This window comes from Pseudophryne corroboree, chromosome 12, assembly GCF_028390025.1.
Source record: "Pseudophryne corroboree isolate aPseCor3 chromosome 12, aPseCor3.hap2, whole genome shotgun sequence".
Lineage (NCBI taxonomy): Eukaryota > Metazoa > Chordata > Amphibia > Anura > Myobatrachidae > Pseudophryne > Pseudophryne corroboree.
Genome location: NC_086455.1, coordinates 9375328 through 9401379, shown reverse-complemented (window position 1 = coordinate 9401379; position 26052 = coordinate 9375328). Strand labels below are relative to the sequence as shown.

Genomic DNA, 26052 nt, shown 5'->3' with positions numbered 1-26052 from the left:
ATACAAGAGAAAGAGAAGAGAGAGAGATATGGCCCATAATAACAAGAAAGACAATATGATTGCGGAGAAAACTTACGCACAAGGGGAACGATCGCATGCGCCTCTGGACATCCAGCTCCCGATTTTCAGCAATGAGAACCGTTGAAGAGTGAGCTGGATGTGATCGGCTTGTCTATTTATGCCCCACACACAATACAATTCAATGGTCCCTACAATCTCATTGTTCATTGGACACAGGAATTCCTCCTCGCATTATAACAAAAGGTCATAGGTTGATTCATACAGGTGGGCTGTGACGATTTCCAACTGCTCAGGTGGGTGGGAAACTAGGTTTCCCGCCGCATGGATAAGTAAGTGCAAATAATAGTAAATGGACATAAACTTCTTATGTCCATAACTATTCGCACGAGCGATTAATCCGCTTCAAACCAACACCGGAATATTGCTAATTAAATATTCTTCCGATGGATACTAAACACCACTGTATTACTCCTGTCTGACCCTTCGTATCAAACAAAGAGGGATTTCTCTGTCCACGAACATGCTACATTAACTAAACTTTCAGATTCTATCAAAGGGACCATGATCTACAAAATACATTATATAGTGAAAATATGTAACGATTGAGTCGCATGCTACGAACACATGAACTCTACCGTAAATGCACATACTGCGCACCCGCGGGTGCCCGCAACAGCGAGTATGCGCACGCACGGGAGAGCGCACGCATGCGCAGCGCGGACCTGTACGAGGTGCAAATATGGCAGTGTGCATCGTGATATTTTTCTGACTTTGACAGCACCTCCCTGGACCCAGGTACATAGTCCCACTGCACACCCCTGTTACACACCCAGATTTGTAACCTAGCAGAGACCGCCCACAGACACTCCTCCGCCACATTTTTTTAACATTGTTTAGTTGAAGGGTGGGTTTTTATGAGCAAGTCTGTCGAATAATTTAATGGCAGCAATTTGTGCTCTATACCGTACGCAAATATAGCGGCGGACCTGCGCCATGCAAATTTTGTGCATGCGTAGTGTATAATTTATCGGAAACTGCAAATGCATTTGCATTCAACCTTGAATGAGTCAATTGGTGTGACCTCACATAGCCTTGCATGCTGCCTGCACTGTATTATGTTTGTGACCTAAGCTTTGCCTTTTATGCTGTGACTTCCCATCTGTGATGTGTGCTGCTGCCTGTATTTTGCCATCTCTGCCTTGTATGCTTACTGCACTGTCCTATGCTTGTGTCCTCACCTCTGCCTTGTATGCTTACTGTACTGTCCTATGCTTGTGTCCTCACCTCTGTCTTGTATGCTTCCTGTACTGTCCTATGCTTGTAACATCACCTCTGCCTTGTATGCTGCCTATACTGTCCTATGCTTATATCACCTCTGCCTTGTATGCTGCCTATACTGTCCTATGCTTGTAACATCACCTCTGCCTTGTATTCTTCCTGTACTGTCCTACACTTGTGTCCTCACCTCTGTCTTGTATGCTGCCTGAACTGTCCTATGCTTGTGTCCTCACCTCTACCTTGTATGCTTCCTGTACTGTCCTATGCTTCTGTCCTCACCTCTGCCTTGTATGCTTCCTGTACTGTCCTATGCTTCTGTCCTCACCTCTGCCTTGTATGCTTCCTGTACTGTCCTATGCTTCTGTCCTCACCTCTGCCTTGTATGCTGCCTGTACTGTCCTATGCTTGTAACATCACCTCTGCCTTGTATGCTGCCTGTACTGTCCAATGCTTGTAACATCACCTCTGCCTTGTATTCTTCCTGTACTGTCCTATGCTTGTGTCCTCACCTCTGCCTTGTATGCTTCCTGTACTGTCCTATGCTTGTAACATCACCTCTGCCTTGTATTCTTCCTGTACTGTCCTATGCTTCTGTCCTCACCTCTACCTTGTATGCTTCCTGAACTGTCCTATGCTTGTGTCCTCACCTCTACCTTGTATGCTTCCTGTACTGTCCTATGCTTCTGTCCTCACCTCTGCCTTGTATGCTTCCTGTACTGTCCTATGCTTCTGTCCTCACCTCTGCCTTGTATGCTTCCTGTACTGTCCTATGCTTCTGTCCTCACCTCTGCCTTGTATGCTGCCTGTACTGTCCTATGCTTGTGTCCTCACCTCTGTCTTGTATGCTTCCTGTACTGTCCTATGCTTGTGTCCTCACCTCTGCCTTGTATGCTGCCTGTACTGTCCTATGCTTGTGTCCTCACCTCTGTCTTGTATGCTGCCTGTACTGTCCTATGCTTGTGTCCTCACCTCTGCCTTGTATGCTGCCTGTACTGTCCTATGCTTGTGCCCACACCTCTGTCTTGTATGCTGCCTGTACTGTCCTATGCTTATGTCCTCACCTCTGTCTTGTATGCTACCTGTACTGTCCTATGCTTGTGTCCTCACCTCTGCCTTGTATGCTGCCTGTACTGTCCTATGCTTGTGTCCACACCTCTGTCTTGTATGCTGCCTGTACTGTCCTATGCTTGTGTCCTCACCTCTGCCTTGTATGCTGCCTGTACTGTCCTAAGCTTGTGTCCTTACCTCTGCCTTGTATGCTGCCTGTACTGTCCTATGCTTGTATCCTCACCTCTTCCTTGTATGCTTCCTGTACTGTCCTACAGATGGAGCCATCTATATCTTGGCCTTTAATAGGATTAACTGAGCCAGGGCAGTCAGACTTAAGCCCAGAACCCACGGGCCGATACAGGAGAGATGTGTGCTGAGCGAAGCGCTCAGCACACATCTCTCCTGCCGCTCAGCACAGCGCGATCTGTGCTGAGCGCAGAGGTGTAACTACGTGTGTGCCAAGGGGGCTTGGCACACAGCGCAGTTGCCCTGGGGGCGCACGGCAAGCGGCATGTAATGAGTCAAATTGACTCATTACATGCCGCCTCTAAGTCTCTGCGCCGCGCGCCGCGCTGTGAAGCTAGAAGACATCAGCGCCGGAGGCAGCGGAGAAGGAGGAGGGAGGGGGAGCAGGGAGCCGCAGCAGCGCTATGTTATTGGTAGCAAGCACCGCTGCAGCATCCCCCTCTCCTTCCGTATTGGCTGCCCGGCAGCCAATACAGAAGGAGAGGGGGATGCTGCTGCGGCGCTTACTACCAATAACATAGCGCTGCTGCGGCTCCCTGCTCCCCCTCCCTCCTCCTCCTTCTCATCTCACTGCCTGCACCGAGGGAGCAGCACGAGGAGCCTGTCAGCGGGGAGAAGGTAAGTATATTCCCCCCCCCCCCCTCTCTCTCTCTCTCTCTCTGTCTCTCTCTCTCTCTGTCTCTCTCTCTCTGTCTCTCTCTCGGACACCGCCTGCCACAATGTGTAAAAAATGGGACTGGCTGCCGCAATGTGTAAAAAATGGGACTGGCTGCCGCAATGTGTAAAAAAGGGGGTCTGGCTGCCGCAATGTGTAAAATGGGACTGGCTGCCGCAATGTGTAAAAAATGGGGACTGGCTGCCGCAATGTGTAAAATGGGACTGGCTGCCGCAATGTGTAAAAAAATGGGGACTGGCTGCCGCAATGTGTAAAATGGGGTCCTGGCTGCCGCAATGTGTAAAATGGGGTCCTGGCTGCCGCAATGTGTAAAATGGGACTGGCTGCCGCAATGTGTAAAAAGGATCTATCTGCCGCAATGTGTAAAAAGGGGGACTGGCTGCCGTAATGTGTAAAAAGGGGGACTGGCTTCCGCAATGTGTATAAAGGGGGACAGCGTCTGCCGTAATGTGTAAAAACGGGGACGCTGTCTGCTGTAATTGTAAAAAAGGGACGCTGTCTGCCGCAATGTGTAAAAAGAAGGACCGGCTGCCGCAATGTGTTAAAAGGGAGACTGGCTGCTGTAATGTGTAAAAAGGGGGACTGGCTGCCGCAATGTGTAAAAAGGGTCTATCTGCCGCAATGTGTAAAAAGGGGGACTGGCTGCCGCAATGTGTAAAAAAAGGGTCTATCTGCCACAATGTGTAAAAAGGGGGCCTGGCTGCCGCAATGTGTAAGAAAGGGTCCTGGCTGCCGCAATGTGTAAAAAGGGAGACTGGCTGCCGCAATGTGTAAAAAGGGGGACTGGCTGCCGCAATGTGTAAAAAGGGGGACACTGTCTGCTGTAATGTATAAAAGGGGCTCTACCTGGTGAGGTGGCGCTACTGTGCAGCGTAATTTGAATAATGTAGACTACTGTGCACCGTAGTATGAATTGCTATTATTTTGTGGCCATGCCCCTTCCCCGTGAAGCCACGCCCCTAGAAATTTTTTGCGCGCCTACGGCGCGCACTGCCCCTATCTTACATGGAGGGGGGCGCCACTGTCGTTTCTTGCACACAGCGCTAAAATGCCTAGTTACAGCACTGGCTGAGCGTGCGGGGGAGACGGGGGGGGCCGCTCACTTCACCCAGCGGCTGAAGTGAGCGGCCCGCTAGATTGGCCTGCATGCAGGCCAATCTAGCAGCGGCGATAGCGATGTGCGGGGCCGCGCATCGCTATCGCCGAGGGGGCTACACAAGGAGCGATCATCCCGATATTCTAAGCAATCTAGTCAGATTGCTTAGAATATCGCTCCGTGAGTACCCCCCTTTAATCTTCTGCTGTAATGACTTAATCCCCCGATATATTGTTCTCTCTGTATTGTATTGCAGCTGAGAACAATAGATGAAAGGCTTAGGCTAATAAACCATGGTGTGCCTAGGTACAGCAGAGAAGCCAACATAATCGTGGCTCCACCTGTATGTTTGTGTCCTCATCTCTGCCTTGTATGCTTCCTGTACTGTCCCATGCAAATGAAGCCCAAGGAGGTTCTGATTGAACCCGTGCCTGTCTTGGATTATTAAGGAGGCTTTGACAAAAGCTATAACAGTTTCCATATAATCCATTTTGTACCAGATCTTGAGAGGTTATCCCTGTTTTGCATAACAAACATGATATCAATGTTGGAGCTGCTCTGGAGAGTGTCTCCTCCTCACCCTTGCCTCTCATAGACATGGTAAATCAGCATTGAGGATCGGTATATACAAAGACAGCAGAACTAATGGAAATATACAGTAGTATAGAAAAAGTCAGCAGCCACACTAGCAATCAGTCACAAGTTATACATTAGTATAATAAGCAATATGAGCATATATTCAACTACAGCTACATTGGAGGTATGTAGGAAAAACAAATTACTGCATTACCTTATGTAGGACTTTTAACGTATTCAGTCACACAGCGAAAGAAACAGCAGTAACAATTTTCAGACTCATATGCATCAGGCACTTATCCAAGTACTCATACCCCAATGGTAGGCAGAGACTCAGTGCTGTATCACCTGCCTCAGGAGAGTGGGATACAGGGAGACTTATCCCCGCTTCCAGGATCAATCAATACGCTAGCAAACGCTGAGTGGATCCAGACGCAATTAGTGAACACAGACACCCAAGTGAACACATCCTTTATTAGTCGCCCAAGTGAACACAAACGCACCAGTGACACAGCCGCCTATGCTGCGACTGGGTCAGTTAGCTATCTAGCGTCTCAGACAGAAGCGGGAAAACAGTTTATGGTGGGAAACGTGGAGGAAATTGGTCATGAACTGGGGTGAGGGGCAACCAGGGGAGCATCTTACTCCCCACTGCTGACATCAACCCTAGGGATCGCGGCTCATACTACCCCTGGAGCCTATGATCCCTGATGCCCAGTTCTGGTGCACCCGAAGTGGCATTCACAACTGTTCAATAGTCTCTATCCTGAAACAGTGCGGCTGTGTCCGTATTCCCTCTACTAAGCGGAACCGACGCCTTACCTTCTCCCGGTGCTCTGGCCACAGCCTGGTAACGTCTGCTGGACCTGCTAATATATCCGACACAGAGGTCCGTCAAAAAAGCATTGTACTCGTGGATAAGCATGGTCGTAACTCGGCGGAGAGTTGTTGGAGTGACTCTAGGGTACGTATATGACACTTTTTTAGAAGGATTACACAAAAAGAATAAGGCTATACTGTAAGAATAAAATAATAAAAAGCTTACGGGTGCAAAAAACCTGCAGCCCCATGATCATAGTCCGGCTCCTGCCTCACCAAACAAAAAACTGTAATGCCTGAGCCAGGAGGCGGGATATAGGAGACTGGCCTGTTGCATTCTGGGAGGCCGAAGGCTTTGATCGATTGGTGCCATTCCGCTGTCACTACCTAATATCCAAATGTTTATCCTGTGGATAACCTGTGGACCCTTGACAGAGCACCCCTGGATGTACACAGCAGCCCCCTGTCAGACACAGCAGCCCCTTGATAGATGGACACAGCAGCCCCAGTCCTTTGATGGACAACACAGCAGCACCCCTGGAACACGTCTGCTCAATACAATCTCCACAGCTGGAGTCAAGATCACTGGGGACCTTTATTGAATCCAAAACCCGTGAGAATCCGACAGGAGGATGACGTTTTACCTCGCTTTGGGATCAGAGTCAGGCAGGAAACCCCGAGCCGTACTCTGATCCCGGCTCGGAATTCTACAGTATGTTCGGGTGGGTCCGGTTCGAAAAAAGCAAGGGGGAAAGAACACATCCTATACTAGTTGTCCGAACCCCAGATATAAACTTCCCTAGTCTCACCTGCTGACTCCTGTCCACCAAAAAAAAATTAACATTTACACAATATCAGTGTCCTGCACTCACCTATATGAATATATAACCCGTTGCTCCTCTTTATCAGTCTGCCGGAGGGAGATGTGACATCACAGTGATATCTCCCAGAATCCTCCTGCTTAGCTGACGTAACTCTGTATGTAGCTGATGTACTGAATATCTGCACTATCCGCCAATTTCTGTAGAAAGCAAAGTGTAGTTCTGTAGTAGCTGTGACCGGGGAACGTGTTGTGTCACAGGTCAGAGTCATCTCATCGCCCTCTGTCACTGATGATGGACTAGCTCTTATTGTTGGATCACTAAACGTGGCTGAAAGAGATGATACAATATACTGAGTATGGTGGGAAATAGGAATAATTTACAGCAAACAAATCTACACAAATATACCAATCTCATACTGGGGCATAATTAATAAAGTATAGGTGCATCAGTAGTATACACTTTGTTTCTCTCTCTCTCTCTCTCTCTCTCTATATATATATATATATATATACACACAATATTTTACTTATATACCAACACTGACAGAATACTGCAATAAAAGTAAATATGACCTGTTCATCACAGAAATAAAACGCTTATGTGTCAGCATGAGCTGATACTAATGCTTATCACTGGCTGGTGCCATGCCTGGTGCTGCCCAGGTTAATGCCCACAGGAAAGAGGTGCCCACTAAAACATAACATATTAGACCATGCTGCAGAACCTCTGCAGAAGCGGCCTAAAACTTTTTGGGCACTACCTGCTTTCTCCCCGATACAGGGGTGGATGTAGCCCACAGGAGGGGAATGGGCCAGCCCGGTGCCCCCCTTGCACAGCCCGAGCAGCCACCCCCTGGCCTGTTAGCCATCTTGACCATCAGCTTCTCCTTCCTGTTGGCTGCTCCTGGTTGTGTGCCGGGGATCTCGTCAGTTACAATACCGACAGCAGCATCGCAATGGCATCCCGAATACCACCATACCTTCCAACTGTTCCGATTTCAGTGGGACAGTCCCGCTATTCGGACACTGTCCCGCTGTCCCTCCCACGGTTCGCAGTGTCCTGCGGGCGGGGGGGCAGTTGGGAGAACCAGTGATCACCGCTATTCTGCTCTGCAAAGCAGCCGGTGATTGCTGACTAGATGGCGTGCGCATCTGCACAGTGCGGGGAGGAGAGAAAGGGGCTGCCCATCTGCTCGGGGAGTGCTGGGCATGCCCCCCCAAATAACAACAATGGGGGTCATAGCGCGATACCCCACCCCCTTTGTCAGAGGCTCCACCCATTTTAGTGAGGCCACACCCCCTTTCTGGCTGCGGTCACGCCTTCTGCGCAGCATGTCCCGCATTGCACACAGCACAAGTTGGGAGGTATGTACCGCTGTAATGTTATGAGTTATATAGACAGTGATCTCAGTATCACGCACTCACCTTCTCTCTGTATATTTAATGCATCACTCCTCTTCTGCACACTGCCGCTGGGCGTTCTCACCTCACAGGTATAATCCTCAGAATGCACCGGCTGCCATGGTAGTATTCTGTACTTAGTAAATGTACTGAAGTTGTGCAGAGTCAGCCCATTTATATAGAAAGTATACTGCAGCCCTGTGGTGTCTCCGGGAGCAGCGAGGGTCACGTCACATGTCAGGGTCACATAGTCACCTTCAATGACTGCTTTCAGAGTAACGGTTATCTCTGGATATGGGAGCAGCTCTGGTAGAAGAAATTACAGAAAATAAAACAACTGCTTGTCTAGGACCCAGGAGGTGGAATGTATAAGCTACAGACAAGCTCTGCCTATAACACATCCATTCTTTTGCAACTGTATCAGTGGCGGGCTAGGTTGGGGACAGGGTGACATTTGCCCCCCCAGGACGGAACACCTTGAGCTATTTAGGGCCGCAGCTGGGAGTCACGCAGAGGATCCTGCCAGTGTCCAACCACCAAGCTGAGCCACTGTCACTGTACACTCACACTGTTTTGCTGCTAGATGACATTGGCCATCCACTAATCACTGTTACTAAGCACTGATTGGTGGATGGCTGGAGCTACCCACCAATCAGAGGTTACTGCACATGCACTGGGAAAGGTGGTGCCAGAGGGGCTGCGGATTCCGGACAGCAGTGAGCGCTGAGCAGAAGGAGATGGCCGCCACTGGTCTGACTATTAAATGGATCCTTTATGGGAGGAGGGGGAGCGATGACATAGTTATAGTTGTGTAAGGAGGCGGGCTAGCAGTTATGGGGCGTTAATATAACTGTGGGAGGAGGAGGGCAGTTATGGGGCATTATTAGTAGTGTCCCTTATTCACATTACACCATACAGTAGTACCTCTTATACACGTTACGTCATTCATTAGTATCCCTTATTCACGTTACACCACACAGTAGTACCTCTTATACACATTATACCACACAGTAGTACCTCTTATACACATTACACCACACAGTAGTACCTCTTATACACATTACACCACACAGTAGTACCTCTTATACACATTACACCACACAGTAGTACCTCTTATACACATTACACAGCACAGTGGTTCCCCATATACACATTACACAGCACAGTGGTTCCCTTTATACACATTACACAGCACAGTGGTACCTCTTATACACATTACACAGCACAGTGGTACCCCTTATACACATTACACAGCACAGTGGTTCCCCTTATACACATTATGACACACACTAGTGCACCTAATCACAATATGCAACACAGTAGCACCCCTTATGTTTTTGGGTGACCTTCATCGGGAGTCACTTTCAGCACAACATAAGCATAGGATACATCCCACAGGTATCCAGCAGCAAAACTGGCTATGCCAACCTGGCTCCTTATATACCCACCTAATTGTACACATGGTGCCAAATGCCAAAGTTCCGCATTCCAGGTGGAACGCACATTACGTCATTTCCTGTTTTTACCCAGACCAGCAACACCATTCAGTGAATATTATATTATATTGTAATCAGGTGCGCTTTACGAGAGGAGGAGGCCCGTGTTCAGCCTCCTCCATTCGGGCCCCCTCCTCTCTGCCGGCAACGCTGAGAGTCTGAGCACTAGAGCGCTCAGACTCTACTGCGCATGCACAGATCTCCGGGAAAATGGCGCGGCGGCCATTTTCCCTGAGATTTATCTACTGCGCATGCGCAGAACTCCGTGAAAATGGCCGCTGGGCCATTTTCATAGAAATTTAACACCGTCGTGGACATCGCCGTGAGACTCTGGAGGGGTGAGTATTCAGAAGATGGGTGCAGCATGTGCAGTGGGGGCCCCCTATGGACTCAGGGACCCGTGTGCAGCACACACACTGCACCGATTATAGAAACGCCAGTGATTGTAATAATAAAAACATATCGGCCTCCACAGGGGACGCACCCCTCAGTGTATAGTAAGGCCCTTTAACTCATGGCATCACAGACCCAAGTGGATGCATCCAAGGGCATGCGATCTACCCGCCATGCACTGAATCCCATCGGGCCCAGCCGCTGGAACGCATACATCACAACCAAAAGTCCCGGAAGCCCAAGTGGAATGCACTAGACGCGATCCAGGGTGCTCCGATGTAGTCAGCTAAGGTGAACATGGGCAAACAGAACACAAAAGACGGTGCCATGTTAAATCAATAACTAAATATACACTGCCAGTGTGCTCAGGAGTATTAACAGCAAAGGTTACTAGGGGGAAATCTATAGCAAGTGGCAAAGAGCTGCTATAGATTCAACTACAACCCTTTACACTAAGATGCGGAGGGATGCCCAGCACAGGAAAAGTCCCCCCCTTCCCCAACCCATGCTAACATGCTAGCGCTTCGCCATGTTTTGGGTCACAGCAGCTGCGTGTGGCGTCACGCAGCTGCCGCGACCCACCCTGCAGATGGTCTGGACACGTCTGCGTTGTCCGGGCCGTGCCCCCCAATCGGTGCATAGGCGCCACACAAACAGGGCACCCCAAATTAAATTACAATATTTATTTTAATAAGAAATATATATTTAAAAAAAATGTAATGTAAAAAAATAATGTCCTGAAATTACACAAAATCATCTTTATTTAAATTTTTTTACCTTTTTCATTATTTGCGTTTTTATTTAAACAAAAAACATTTGCTTTATATAAGTTTAAAATGCACAAATCAACCAGTTAAAGCATTTATAAAGTTCTAAATATTTTTCTTTGGGCCAGTAATAAACATCATTATTGTTAACTAATAATTTTATTATTTTCTTTAGGGTACAAACTGTTCCCCAAATATTTTTTTTTACATTTCCCACTGGTTTTTGCAGTCAAAATTACAGCAACCATTTTTTGTCAGGTGGATACTGTAGATATAGGGAGCGAAGATGAAAAAATGGTTGCAAAATACGTGGCAATTTTTACTGCAAAAATTGCACACTCATGGATCACACAAATGTGCTACCTGGGAACATGCACAACAAATAACTGTAGATATTGTATTTTACGTCTCTAAAGAGAAGCATGCCGACGGTTATCATATCAACAATCTAGAAATGTCTACCTCAGGTAGAATATGACTGACTGAAATATTACTACATTAATAACTGTAATTTGGATGATTAATAACTGTAGATATTGATGTTGTTTACTTGTTAATATTCCTTGAAATGTTTATTTTATTTTTCTTATTTGTGTCTACACCAGCCGTGAATTTATAATGTTTTATGTGTGTCATTCTTAAGAACTGTTAGACACACAGATAGATTTATTATTAATATATTTTTTAAATATTTTTTTAAAATTAATTTTGGTTTCTCGTGTTTCTAACTTGAGGAGCTGCAGCCACTTTCTAATTTGTACCGATTTTTATTTGTAAAATGTTGGAGGGTATGTATAATGTGGTATAAAAAGAACTGGAGGACATTATAATGCTATGTAATATAAACTGTGGCACTGTCATGGGGCACAATATAAAGTGGAGGCTTTGCAATGTGGCATAATATGAAGTGGGGACTCTGTATGTCATAATGTGAATTGGGGGGTACTGTGTTGCATAATGTGCATTGACAGTCCTACAGTATCACATAACGTGATCTATTGCACTACTATGGTTCATAAAACAAAAACTAGGGTACTACTATGGGGCATAACAATAAAGGAAGGCAGTACTGTGGTTATGAAAATAAACTAGGGCACTATTATAGGGCATAAAATCAACAACTGCTTTGGAGAGATGTCTCTCTAGAACACAGGTTCTCAAACTCGGTCCTCAGGACCCCACACGGTGCATGTTTTGAGAACCACTGCTCTAGAAGCAAAGTTCTGGCTACGCCTTTGGTCCTAACATACTGTATATACAGTAAGCCATAAAGTGTATGTGCTGCACCACAAGTGACATTATGTAATATCTTACAGAGTATATAGGAAGGGAGATAAATGCTGAGAAATACACCCAACAAAACAATAACAACACTGTATATCAGAGTTGCCTACCCTCCCTCATTCTGCAGTAGACTCCCTGAAATAGTAGCACTCTCCCTCACTCCCTGAACAGACCAGCAATCTCCCTGATTTTATTTTACATTCTTGGGGTATAAAATTAAATCAGAGATACATACATTAAAGTGAGTTCATCAGTGCCATTTCCTTGCATTGTTATAAGGCACACTGATCCCTATGGCTACATGGATTTTGAATAAGGTTTCTCTTGGCCACTTACAATATGTGGAACCTCATCTAAAACACAATACACTAACAATTCCTGAAAAATATCAGTGTCTTTTCTTCAACAAGTAGATCTTACAAACTTTGGGGCTCATTTATATTTGGATGTCAGTCATTTTTATGACACACCTCTCAGATGTAGCAGTGCACGTCCGCACTAATAGGTGTTACTTTCACAATCTCCCTGAAAGACTGCGTAGGTCATGAATGTGGCCGAGACAGCATAAACTCGCCGGATGGGCATGCGGCACGCTTCTTAATGCATCACTCTGGCATGGAAGGGGTTACATTTTTATGGGAGGAACTGAAGAAAAGCTGCCTGGATTGTGATTGGCTGGATTCGGTATAGGGGTTGGTCTGACTTACATATAGTCTTCAGACCTAAGACACCCTGTCTCTTCCTGGTTTTCCGTGAGACTGATAAGTACAGCTGCTTTATTATTCCTTCATTACTTTATTATCCTTTTATTTCCTAACTATCCTCTCTCTAGTCAAGTACAGCTGCTTTATTATTCCTTCATTATTTTATTATGCTTTTATTTCCTAACTATCCTCTCTCTGGTCTTTCCCTACACCTCCTTCTATTCTCTCCCTGCTTTCTCCTATATCTTCTACCTTTCCTGTCTTGTGCTACAGGGGGCTTTTCCCCTCCCCACTCTCCTTTTTACACAGGCTGAAAAAGTGAACTTTACCTTTAGCAGCACGGCCTTCCTCCGCCCGGCTCACGGACTCTGCTGTGGTCCGCGAGGCCCGGGGTAGACCCGCTGCTAATGTGGGGACTCAGGGCGCACGCGTCCGGGCTGGGATGCCCGCCCGTGCTCCCCTGCATCCGCGCTCTCCGTCTCTGTCCTCGCCGCTGGCCGCGGCGGCGGACGGAGCGGCGGGGATCCGGGAGCATCTGAGGCGGCCATGACAGGGACGGTGTTCTCCCGTCCCTGAACCCGCCGCACGTGGAGCTGGCGGCCGTGCGAGTCGCGCGCGGGGGAGCTTCCTCCATGCGGCTCCCTCCTGCCAGGGGGGGGGGGGGGGGCAAACTTATTTTATTTGTTGCGTGGTCAATACTCCCGTCCCTGAACCCGACGCCCGTGGAGCTAGCGGCCGCGCAGGGGGGGACGGGAGGGTACAGTTCTCCCTCCATGCGGCTCCCTCCTGCCAGGAGGGGCAGCCCCTAATTATTTGTGATGTGGCTCAATAATCCATCCCTTAACCCGCCACACGTGTAGCTGGCGGCCGCGCACAAGGGGGGAAGGGACGGGACAGCGCTCCCTCCATGTGGCTTGGCGGCTCCCGTGAGTGGTCTGGCCAGCACGCGCGTGCCGGCACTCATTCAATCACCAGGGGGGCCCAGATGAGGCCTACTCCCTCTGGTGCTGCTAACTACGTTCCCCTCCCGGTCAGTGCCCTCCCGCGACAGGGCGAGGCGACACGCACGCTCTGCGGCTGCGTATGGGCTGTTGCCGACGGTCAACATTGCGGGGCCCGTCAGGTGGGGGCGTGCCGCGTCCGCCCGCGCGGTACGGGCCACCTGGCATCTCCTGCCGTGGTTTTGGACCCGCGGCGCCAGCCCCTTTCCGGTTTGGCTTGTGTGTCTCTTCTGCCGGTCTCAGGCTGGGGTCTAAGCTGCCGGTCACTCGCCCCTTCCGGGGGCGGCGTGCGCGGACGAGTTGTGAGCGATCTGGCCCCTCCCTGCATTTTAGACATCTCCTTACGACTCTGCAGTGGATGGCACTCAGTCAGACATTCCTGCACAACGGATGGTGTAATGGTGTTAGTATTACTGCCTCACAGCTGTGAGGTCATGAATTCGTTACCACCATGGCTCTAAATGTGTGGAGTTTGTATATTCTCCCTATACTTGCGTGGGTTTCCTCTGGGTACTCCAGTTTCCTCCCACAATCCGGTAATATAACGGGAGTTTAATTGGCTCCCTACAATATTAACCCTAAAAAGAAGCTTACTCTCTCTAGCAGTTACGACTCTCCGGTTTCCCATCCTGAGGCCAATGCTCGGGATAGGAGGAGGTCTCGGCACAGGCGGTTCGGCCGGGGTTTTATCGCAGCAGGACGTAGGTGCCGTGATACCTGCAAGGGCGGGCTCATACGGGTCCTTGCTCCCGACGGGAGGTTTGCTAACCTCTCGTGGGGCGCTCGACTCGCGTGTCGGGTTTGATCTTAGAGCGCCTGCCGCGGCGCCCGCACCCTTGGTGGACGCCACCGTCTTGTCCGCCATTTGTGCCGCTATCGTGTCGGCGGTGGCTCCATTGTTATCCCCCGTAACCGTGGGACGGGGGGCGGCCCACTGCTTCTTTGGTGGATGGCATTGCGCGAACTCTTACCCCGCTCCTGTCCTCTGGTGCGATGGTCGCCCCGCCAGCACCGCTCCCGGCGGCTGTGGGACCGGTGGGGGAGTAGGGGCACAATGTCTTTTTGTCTCCCCAGCAGTAGTCGTCAGATCGGGAATGGGTCGGTCGGTGCATCTACAAGTCGTCTGGAGGCTGCTGGATCGGATGGAGTTCCCTCTCGTGCAGGCGAGTCTCCATTGGACCCTACCGGGTCCGAGGGGAGCGCGGTTACCCCCGTAGCGGCTTGAGATCAAGTACTCAGTCCTGCTCCTCTAGCGAAGGTAACAATGCGCGTAGGTTTTGCCAGCAGGCACATTAGGCGCAGGCGTCGGGTCACGGACTCCTTCCTTGCCTACACGTCCTCGGTGGTTGTGTCCTCCAACCACGGCGGTTTGCACGGTCAGGTGTCGCAAATGGCACGAGCGCCGGTGTTCAACCTCTTCAGCTCGCAAGGTGGAGTCGGGCACCTTTCACAGCGCTAACTCGGCAGTGCAACGTGAGCTCGGGTCCGGGACCGGATCCGTAAGGGCCAATACGTCAATATTTTGCTCTTACTAGCGATGCTCATAAAGCCTTGCTTTCAGCTACGTAAACGGCCGGGTAGCGAGGGCGCTTCGCGCTCCTACCCGAATTGGGTTATATGCATGTTTAGCGACGCGTCATGTTACTTAGCTACGTGCCTGGACTAACACATACCTTCGTGCGCTATCAGTTCCTTATACACGTTCTGTACCATCAGTACACAGGGTCGGCTTGGCGACGTTTCCAATTAGGACTTCCAGCGCAAACAGCATGGGCGGCGGATCTTTACCTTCGGTAAGTAGGTGGAATTCTGCGCGGAGCTGACGCAGGGTTCCGCCGGCGCTTAGGTAGGCGGTATAGCGAGACGATGGCCTCAACGACCTGCCTCTCGTTCTGCCGGCTTTCTGCGCGCGGGGCATCGCATATGCTTCGCTTTCAATACTGCCCAAAGCGACTTGGGGCGGCGGGGTCATTTTTCGTCACTCCTGCATTCAGCTGTGGCGGAGGCCACGGGATCAAGGACTGCCCCAGTACAGGGCACGGGGGTAATTCCGGCACGCAGACCTGTCCCCAGGCGCTGGCCACGGCCCCCACCCCACTCAGACTTCGGGCGCTCATGCCCTGGCTGCGACAGTACCAGCTCGGGAGTTTCTTACACTCGAGAGTTTCCGGACGTGCTCCGGCAGAAGGTTGAGGCTGAAGTGTTGTTGGCCAGGATGATAGGCCCTTTCCAGGAACCTCCCCCGTACCAGGTCTTGTCCCCCGTAGGCATTGTGCCCAAGAAGACCGCACGAAAATTTTGGCTCATCCAACATCTTTCCTGTCCTCTCGGGTCATCGGTTCCTGATGCTATCCCTTATTATCCGTGTAGGGTCATTTACCTATCTTTTTACTCGCCCATAGACACCATTCGGTCGTTTGGTCCGGGGGCTGTGATGTGTCAATTGGACATTGAGTCAGGGTTTCAACTCCTCCCGCTACACCCTTTCGCCCTTCGATTTATGGGCTTCGAACTGGTCGATGGCTACTACTTCGTTCTATGACTCCCTGGGGATGGTTCTCTTTCTGGCGCATACTTCCAAAGAATCAGTTCTTTCCTCCACTGGTGTCTAGAGCTGGCGATGGGCGAGCGGTAAATTTCTCACTACTGGGACGATTTTCTTTTTATCGGCCCACCGGCCTCCTATCGCTGCGTCGGCCTTTGCACCCCCCCCTTTCGCACACTTCGGGGTTACGTTTGCTCCAGGGAAGGCAGAGGCTCATTTAGCCTCCTTGGTTTACCTCGGGATTCAGATTGCTACGGTTAGTGGTCTCTGTAGGCTCCCCGTGAACAAGGTGTTGCGTCTCCCCGGTGGTATCCTTCCATTGTCCCTCTGCGGGCAACCTTACTCTGCCCCAGGCTCCATCATTATTGGGTCTGTTTAATTTTGCTGGAAAGGTTATCCTCATGATTACGTTTTTCTGTAGACATTTGGGACAGGGGACGGTTGGGATTTAGACGCCCGCCTCATTTTCTTAAATTATCACTCGACATCCGCCGGGAGTTACCTATTTGGGACGAATTTCTAGTTCGTTTCACAGGCGTCCGTATTTGCCAAGAGACGGTCGTGTCCAGCGCGTCCCTGGATTCTTTTCACGTATATGTTTCCGATGCCTTTGGTTTTGGGGGCTTAATTTGCTGGCTGCTGGTATGCGTCTCCTTGGCCGCATGCCTGGTTTAGCGAGCACCTCACGACAAACATGCTAGTATTTTTCCCATTCTGGTTGCATGCCCTGCGTAACTAACAGGTTATCTTGTGGTGCGACGGCTTGGGCGTGGTTTTTGCTATAACCCGACAGAAGTCACGCCCTTGCCTGTCCTGCGGCTCCTTGCGCAGATAGTCTTGCTGTGCTTGGTGACCAATATGATGTTGCGAGCCAAGCCTGTCCCGGGAATGCATAACGGAATTGCTGATGCCCTTTCTCAGGCGACGGCCAGCATTTTAGGCGCTTGGCTCCTGCAGCTCTAATCCATGGGGACTCATGTCTGCCTTATGTGTGGCAGGTTATCTGACCGGATTGGAGGATTTAGCCCACAGGTTGTTGGCCCCTGCAACCTTTGCGGCTTATCGGGCCGCCTGGGAGCGTTCGAGTCGCTACCTTCTGGTGAGAGGCATTGTGGTACGTGGTACGACCTCTCACGACTTCCTGTCAACTCACATCTGGAGTTTTTTTTGTACACCAACGGGATTTCGCAGGCGTATGTTGGGTTAAGGTTCTTGCGAGCATACCTTCCTTTCTGCAGCTTTTGGGGGGAGGAGGACTTTACTAAGTCCTTTTTCCTTCGGAGGGTGTTGAGGGAATGGGCTTGGGCGATCTCGCCCCGGCCGGACACTCGCCGACCGCTCACTGGGTCTTTGCTGAGGCGAATCTTGGGATCCCTACGGAGTCTTTGCTCTTTGGGGGTACAAGGTTCGCCTCTTCATGACGGCCTTTCCGGTGACCTTTCACGGTGCGTTCAAGGTGGGTGAGCTGGTGTCCGTTTCTCAGACTTCTGCCTCGCCCATGCTGGCGGCCCGCGTCGTCATGCGCCCCGACGGTTTGTGGTGTAGGATTCAGTGCTCCAAGACTGACGTAGTCGGCGGGGGGCTGTGAGTTCGAATGGGTCGGGCTCGTGTGCGGGGCATTTGTCCAGTTATCGCGGCCCGGTCTTATTCGCCCGTACGGCCTCCCATGCCTTTCGGGTGGCTCGTCCTTTTGACGGTTCCCTGTTGACCGCATTTAAATTTAGGTCGGTTTTGGAGCGTTGTATTTTATACCTGGGTCTACCTCCGGACGACCATGGGGCTCACTCTTTCCGCATCGGCACTGCTTCAGCTGCTGCTGCGGCGGGTGGGTCCGAAGTCAACGTCCGGGCACTGGTAGGGGGAGGTCTGGTGCAGTCAGGCGCTATATCAGGCCTTGTCCTCCCAGTGCGCCCATTTGAGGATTAGCTGCTCGTCGCAGTTGCGCTTTGCGACTGCGGGGGCCTTGAGGAATTTTTGTTTTATCGTTGGTTTTAATTGCGGCTTTTGCCGGCTGACGAAGTTTTGTTTTTGCCTCAAGTCAAATTGGGCGACCCCCCCCCCCCCCCCCACTCCCCCCTCTGATAGGGACACAGGTTAGGTTACCCATTTTCCCCATACTATGTTTCGTTTATTACTAGTCACACCCTTCTTTTGCAGGCAGGCGGCTAGATCCGCACTTTGTATGGCTTGTCGGCCGTGGATGGCAATGATCTGGTACGCCGGGTTTTGAGGTCTTTTTAGCTTCATGTTCTGTTTTTCTTCAAGTTTGAGTTTAGTTCAGGTGGCGGTGGCAGGTTGGTAACCTGGCAGTTGGCCGGTTTCTGAACGGTTATTTTAGCGTAACTGAAGGAGTTTATTATTAGTAAGTTCGGGTGAACTTTTAGGTATTTTATAGTCTTAGTATTAATTGATGGGCACCACCGTACCTGGTGGGGCCCATATTATAGACCATAAGCATGTGTGGATATCGGGGCCGGAGGCCCAATTTTTTACCCCATAGGGGCGGAGCGTACCTCCGTCCCTACAACTGTTGGTGGGCAGGGGTAGTGGCAGAAGGTCGACCCCTGGCCTTGGATTTTGGATTTCCGATGTCTGGGATGGAGGCAGGAGGCCGATCCCGGAACATCTGGGGCAGAAGGCCCCCTCACACATATGTTTTTATTGCTCGGGATGGAGGCAGGAGGCCGATCCCGGAACATCTGGGGCAGAAGGCCCCCTCACACACATATGTTTATTGCTCTATTTTGTCATATAATGTGGATCACCCTTATTAAGTTGTTTATCATGTTTAACCGTTCTTCTCCCCGCCACCTTAGTTAGAGAGGGAAGTCTGCATTTTTAGTTTTAGTATTAATAGGCCTTCCTCTCAGTCAAAATAAAAAGCTGACCCCTTTCACGCCAATTACGGTTGTTGTGTCTTTATTTACTAAGATAAGTGTGCTTGAGTGGCGTGCGGATGCATCTGACGTGTGAAGTTTAAGACTGCGTAGGTCATGAATGTGGCCGAGACAGCATAAACTCGCCGGATGGGCATGCGGCACGCTTCTTAATGCATCACTCTGGCATGGAAGGGGTTACATTTTTATGGGAGGAACTGAAGAAAAGCTGCCTGGATTGTGATTGGCTGGATTCGGTATAGGGGTTGGTCTGACTTACATATAGTCTTCAGACCTAAGACACCCTGTCTCTTCCTGGTTTTCCGTGACCCACCCTCCCGCCCTGGGGAGTTGGTTTCTTGGTTGCTCCAATGGAGTTACTTGTGTCGGCTTTTGGTGGCCGGTTTCTGAACGGTTATTTTAGCATAACTGAAGGAGTTTATTATTAGTAAGTTCGGGTGAACTTTTAGGTATTTTATAGTCTTAGTATTAATTGATGGGCACCACCGTACCTGGTGGGGCCCATATTATAGACCATAAGCATGTGTGGATATCGGGGCCGGAGGCCCAATTTTTTACCCCATAGGGGCGGAGCGTACCTCCGTCCCTACAACTGTTGGTGGGCAGGGGTAGTGGCAGAAGGTCGACCCCTGGCCTTGGATTTTGGATTTCCGATGTCTGGGATGGAGGCAGGAGGCCGATCCCGGAACATCTGGGGCAGAAGGCCCCCTCACACATATGTTTTTATTGCTCGGGATGGAGGCAGGAGGCCGATCCCGGAACATCTGGGGCAGAAGGCCCCCTCACACACATATGTTTATTGCTCTATTTTGTCATATAATGTGGATCACCCTTATTAAGTTGTTTATCATGTTTAACCGTTCTTCTCCCCGCCACCTTAGTTAGAGAGGGAAGTCTGCATTTTTAGTTTTAGTATTAATAGGCCTTCCTCTCAGTCAAAATAAAAGCTGACCCCTTTCACGCCAATTACGGTTGTTGTGTCTTTATTTACTAAGATAAGTGTGCTTGAGTGGCGTGCGGATGCATCTGACGTGTGAAGTTTAATGCTTTTTCAAAAGTAGGCAAGTATGCTGTATATCCATACAACTTCTAAAACATAGCCAGAGTTTTACATGCAGAAATACATATATACAAGCATGCATGCACACCTACAGATATACACACATTATACACTTAAACAGTGTAGATGTAACTTACCGGCTTCTTCATTGCACAGAGCTGAAAATAAAGCGCACAATAAATGAGATAGAATTATTCAGAATTTCTGTTTTCTTTTACACTATTATGTGCTACATCAGGCATTCCCAACCGCGGTCCTCAAGGCACACCAACAGGGCAGGTTTTAGGGATATCCTGGCTGCAGCACAGATGGTTACATCAAAATAACTGAGCTACTAATTAAGTCACCTGTGCTGCAGCCTGGATATCACTAAAACCTGCACTGTAGTGTGCCTTGAGGGCCGAGGTTGGGAATGCCTGTGCCACATACATGTTTTTTTGTCATTGTTAAACTCTGTAAGAAATGGTGACAGATCACTGCAGTAGCAGCAAACATGTTTTTTAATTCTCATGGTAAATCTGTGAGCAGCGGTGTAACTACCATGGCTGCAGGTGATGCAGCTGCTATGGGGCCCAGACTGCCTCCAGGGCCCGCAGCTCCCCCTGCACCCAGTCACACCCCCCAGGGGCCACTAGTACCTTGTATGACCTACTTCTGTATATATGACACTTTGTACCCCCTACCCTTCCTTGTGTATGACACACTGTACCTCCCTACCCGTGTGTGTGTGTGTGTGTGTGTGTGTGTGTGTGTGTGTGTGTGTGTGTGTGTCACCCTGTAGCCTCCCCATGTATGACACACTGTACACCCTACGTGTGTGTGTGTGTGTGTGTGTGTGTGTGTGTGTGTGTGTGTGTGTGTGTGTGTGTGTGTCATCCTGTAACCTCCCCTGTGTGTGACAGTCTACACCCCCTAGTGCTGTGTGTGTGACACCCTGTACCTCCCTACACGTGTGTGTGTGTGTGTGTGTGTGTGTGTGTGTGTGTGTGTCACCCTGTACCTCCCTACCGCTGTGTGCGAGACACCCTGTACCTCCCTACCCCTATGTGTGTGTGTGTGACACCCTGTACCTCCCTACCCATGTGTGTGTGTGTGTGTGTGTGTGTGTGTGTGTGTGTGTGTGTGTGTGTGTGTGTGTGTCACCCTGTACCTCCCTACCCCTATGTGTGTGTGTGTGTGTGTGTGACACCCTGTACCTCCCTACCCCTATGTGTGTGTGTGTGTGTGTGTGTGTGTGTGTGTGTGTGTGTGTGTGTGTGACATCCTGTAACCTCCCCTTGTATGACACACTGTACACCCTACGTGTGTGTGTGTGTGTGTGTGTGTGTGTGTGTGTGTGTGTGTATGTGTGTGTGTGTGTGTGTCATCCTGTACCTCCTTACCCCTGTGTGTGAGTGACATCCTGTACCTCCCTACGTGTACGTGTGTGTGTGTGTGTGTGTGTGTGTGTGTGTGTGACACCCTGTACCTACCTACCCCTGTGTGTGTGTGTGACACCCTGTACCTCCCTGTGTGTGTGTGTGTGTGTGTGTGTGTGTGTGTGTGTGTGTGTGTGACACCCTGTACCTCCCTACCTGTGTGTGTGTGTGTGTGTGTGTGTGTGTGTGACAACCTGTACCTCCCTACCCCTGTGTGTGTGACACCCTGCACCTCCCTACCCGTGTGTGTGTGTGTGTGTGTGTGTGTGTGTGTGTGTGTGTGTGTGTGTGTGTGTGTGACACCCTATACCTCCCTACCCCTGTGTGTGTGACACCCTGTACCTCCCTACCCCTGTGTGTGTGACACCCTGTACCTCCCTACCCCTGTGTGTGCTCGTTTGCGATGTCTTGTACCCCCACTTTACCTGTGTATGTGTATCACCCTGCACCCTCACTATACCCCTGTGTGTCACCCTGCACCCTCACTATACCCCTGTGCGTCACCCTGTACCCTCACTATACCCCTGTGTGTCACCCTGCACCCTCACTATACCCCTGTGTGTCACCCTGTACCCTCACTATACCCCTGTGTGTCACCCTGTACCCTCACTATACCCCTGTGTGTCACCCTGTACCCTCACTATACCCCTGTGTGTCACCCTGTAACCTCACTATACCAGTGTGTGTCACTCTGTACCCTCACTATACCCCTGTGTGTCACCCTGCACCCTCACTATACCAGTGTGTGTCACTCTGTACCCTCACTATACCCCTGTGTGTCACCCTGTACCCTCACTATACCCCTGTGTGTCACCCTGTACCCTCACTATACCTGTGTGTCACCCTGTGCCCTCACTATACCTGTGTGTCACCCTGTGCCCTCACTATACCCGTGTGTCACCCTGTGCCCTCACTATACCCGTGTGTCACCCTGTACCCTCACTATACCCGTGTGTGTCAACCTGCACCCTCACTATACCCCTGTGTGTCACCCTGTACCCTCACTATACCCCTGTGTGTCACCCTGTACCCTCACTATACCCCTGTGTGTCACCCTGTACCCTCACTATACCCCTGTACCTCCCCTCTTTGTAGAAGGGGGGCCCTTTCAAAAGGTTGCTATGGGGCCCACAAAGTTCTATTAACGCCCCCTGTCCGTGAGGTTCCTCCGTGGTGCTGAGCTGTCCTCCAGTCTGTCATTACTGTTATCACACTGCTAGTCACAGTTATTACCTCAGCATATATTATTATATACAGCCTATGCAGCACCATGTTGCTGGGACACAGACTTTGATAAGCTTATACTATCACTCTGCCTCCAGGTCTGACATCGGCACTTGTACTCAGGGTCGGACTGGCCCATAGGTGTACTGAGGAAACCCCCGGGTGAGCCCCACTGCCTGAGGGCCCACCCTCTCCTCCAGGGGCCAGGTTTTAGACTGTGCACTCACATTATACATTGTTATATTACTAGAGGGTCAGTAACTTGGTGGAGCAAGGATGAACCTGGAAGCTTGGTTTCTATGGAAACTACACCAAGATTAGCCCTCCTGACACACCAATCTCCCAGCCATATACAGGGGCACTGCTCTCTGCAGGCGGACTATATCCTCTCTAATGGTTAGCCACACCTCCTCTGGTGGCTGGCCACACCCCTTAGCTTGGGCCCTTACTACTGCATTCCCCGGTGGGCCTTATATGCCCCTGTGTATATGGTTGTATCTCACATGTGTAACCGTGTAGAATCCCTCTCCAGTAGTATATGTGCTACATTAGCCCTTAGGCTACTATATGCTCTTGTCTCTCCGGAGCGTGGTGCTCGGGCTGCTTTGCGGTCAGAAATGGAGGGATTGCAACAGATATCGGATACATGTGCTGCAGACCCTCAATTTTAAATCCAAAAGATCCTCAATTTTTGTGGGCATCCCCTTGGGGTGGCTATCCTGCAAATATACTTTTAAACATATCCCATAGAAGAATAGGGTTTGGGATCTGATGGTATACAAGAAGGATACATTGCCTAAACTGCCCATCGCCTGGAGCTATAGTATAGCCTTCTGTGTATCCCATACATCACATTCTGTCCTGTACAAATCACAGACAATGACTGTTCACGCTACAGAAATCTGCCAGATAACACCCAACACACGATATTACATATAACGGTCACTACTTACAGTATAGTAAGAAGAGGAGCAGGAGCGTCATAGTGCAGGTCCTTCTTCTTACTGAGCGCAGTCTGGTCACTGAGGTCACTAAGCAGAAGCTGAGGCTGCTCCCACTTCCTGCTGGTAGGAAAGATGTATGGGGTGATTATTGTACATTGCACATCATCATAAGCAGAACACACTGATAGACATCTGTAGCACTGTAACAGACAGGTCTCGCACATCATATCACAGTGACTCACACAACAGGCTGCACAGAGCTGAGACACCCTCGCATGTACTACGCTGGCCGGTAAGTCGTTTTGGGTTCCACATGGTGTGGATGGCAGACAGGCAGGGCTGGTGCTATCATTAGGCAGGTAAAGCTGCTTGGGGCGCAAGGACCCAGGGGCACCACCGAGTGCCCCTCACCCACATCTCCTTAGCAGCAAGACTGCACTGCACAAAAGAGAAAGTCCCATAAGGGGATAAAATGTGATGGATCCTAACACACTACTGCACATACCAAAACGACCATCCTCAATCACCTTCCCTTCCACCCGCCTTGGTCTGATTACACTGGGTGCTGTGTGTTCCACCTGCACACAGGAACCCGGAGAGGAACCCAGCTGGAACACTGCGTTCTGGAAGAGAATACTGCTCCATAATGCTCACCAATGCATACACTTAGGCACAACAGCAAAGATTGGATTGTCCTGTTAATGTACTGTGCAGGTATACAGGAAGTGGATCTTGGGGAAGAATGGGCATTAGGCTGAAACTTTGCCTAGGACGCCAAGAAACCTTGCACCAGCCATGTGGATAGGGATGTTCCACAGGTTATCACTGCCAAGTCAGATAGCTTCCAGAAACCAAGAACAACAGCTTGGGCCAGGGCAGCTTGGGTCAGAGAGAGACAATTTTAGGGCAAAAGGGCCACCCAAAGATATATAGAAGCATCTGCAGCCCATGCAAGTGAGACTGAGAAGTCTATCATTGTGGTGAGCTTCCACCTTACTGATGATGCTGCAGGGTTGCAAGAACAGCAGCAGATGGACTTCAGAGGAAAGGGCCCATGGAGCGGGTATGTAATTGACTGCGTGCTGGCAAGGAGGTCCAATGTATTGCAGTCATGGATGCCCTCTCAATATATATTGTTCTGGGTATCGACCTAGGTCATGGGATAAGAGCAGAATTTGATGTCAAAAACATCTAGAATAAAACTGCCAGAGTAAAGTCTTCAGAAGCATCGGCAGCATCACCCAGTGACCTCTATACAACTGCCCCCCTATCCTGACTGACCATCGTAGTTATAAGGCAGAGTTTCCCAGCACAGAGGAGTGTGAGAGCCAGAGCAGAGAGTTCAGTGAAGTTCTGGAAGAGGTGAGGCATCAAGCTGGCAATGGCCTTTTAGGGATGGAGGCTGGAAGTCTGACCTGCTGAAGAGGGTTAATGTACAAGATAGCCACAAAGGAAGAAGAGTGTAGACCTGTCAGGAATTATGTGAAAAAAGTCTATGGACAGAAACCAAGGAGGGACTGTACATTTCATGCTCCTGGCACAGAACTTTTTCTAGCTTGAAATACCAAATTACAGCTGGATCTTCTGTACGTCCTGTCAGCAGCTTGGGTGCCCAAGTGTTTCTGCTCCTCTCAAGTCATTGCCAAAAGCTGAGGAACCTTTCTAATAAATGGCGGTGGATGTGGTAATCCTCCAGCCTATGCCCAATAGATTGGGGAAGAGATACATCCTCACTATGATAGATTACACTACATGGTATACTGAAGCAGTAGCTCTGCTAACCAATTGGTAAGCCCGCCTCCTATCCTTATTCCACTGTCTGCCCTCCACCATTGCAAGGAAAACCATTGATGGGTGCAAACCCAATGGCTTCATGCCATAGTTTTTAACCACTGATGGCAACATCGAGGATAACCATTGATGATTAAACCACAGAATGCTATCTCTAGAATGGAGGCAGCAGGAAGCCACAGACTGAGAGTTATATAGTAGGAGGAGCAGAGTTCCCCAGCAGCACAGAGTATATCAGGAGATGAGCGATGGGTCAGTGAGGACAGGGCTGCATGTGACAGGGGCAGTGACATGATGTGAGGAGGGGAATGGAGGCAGCAGGAAGTAAAAGACTGAGAGTTATATAGTGGGAGGAGCAGGGTCTCCAGCAGCACAGAGTATATCAGGAGATGAGTGATGTGTCAGTGAGGACAGGGCTGCATGTGACAGGGGCAGTGACATGATGTGAGGAGGGGAATGGAGGCAGCAGGAAGCCACAGACTGAGAGTTATATAGTGGGAGGAGCAGGGTCCCCAGCAGCACAGAGTATATCAGGAGATGAG

At 49.9% G+C, this 26052-nt stretch overlaps 1 protein-coding gene across 1 annotated transcript in view; it reads right to left on the bottom strand.

The window, feature by feature from the left end:
* The window catches only part of LOC134980964 (high affinity immunoglobulin gamma Fc receptor I-like), a 57385-nt gene extending 33595 nt beyond the window's left edge, over positions 1 to 23790 (bottom strand). The window contains exons 1-4 of the mRNA XM_063948016.1: positions 23729 to 23790; positions 20271 to 20291; positions 8011 to 8292; positions 6635 to 6913 (exon numbers count right to left, since the gene is read on the bottom strand). Of these exons, the coding sequence (XP_063804086.1) occupies positions 6635 to 6913; positions 8011 to 8292; positions 20271 to 20291; positions 23729 to 23759 (613 nt within the window). The 5' untranslated portion in view covers positions 23760 to 23790. The remainder of the gene's footprint in view (positions 1 to 6634; positions 6914 to 8010; positions 8293 to 20270; positions 20292 to 23728) is intronic.
* Positions 23791 to 26052: the final 2262 nt, after the last annotated feature.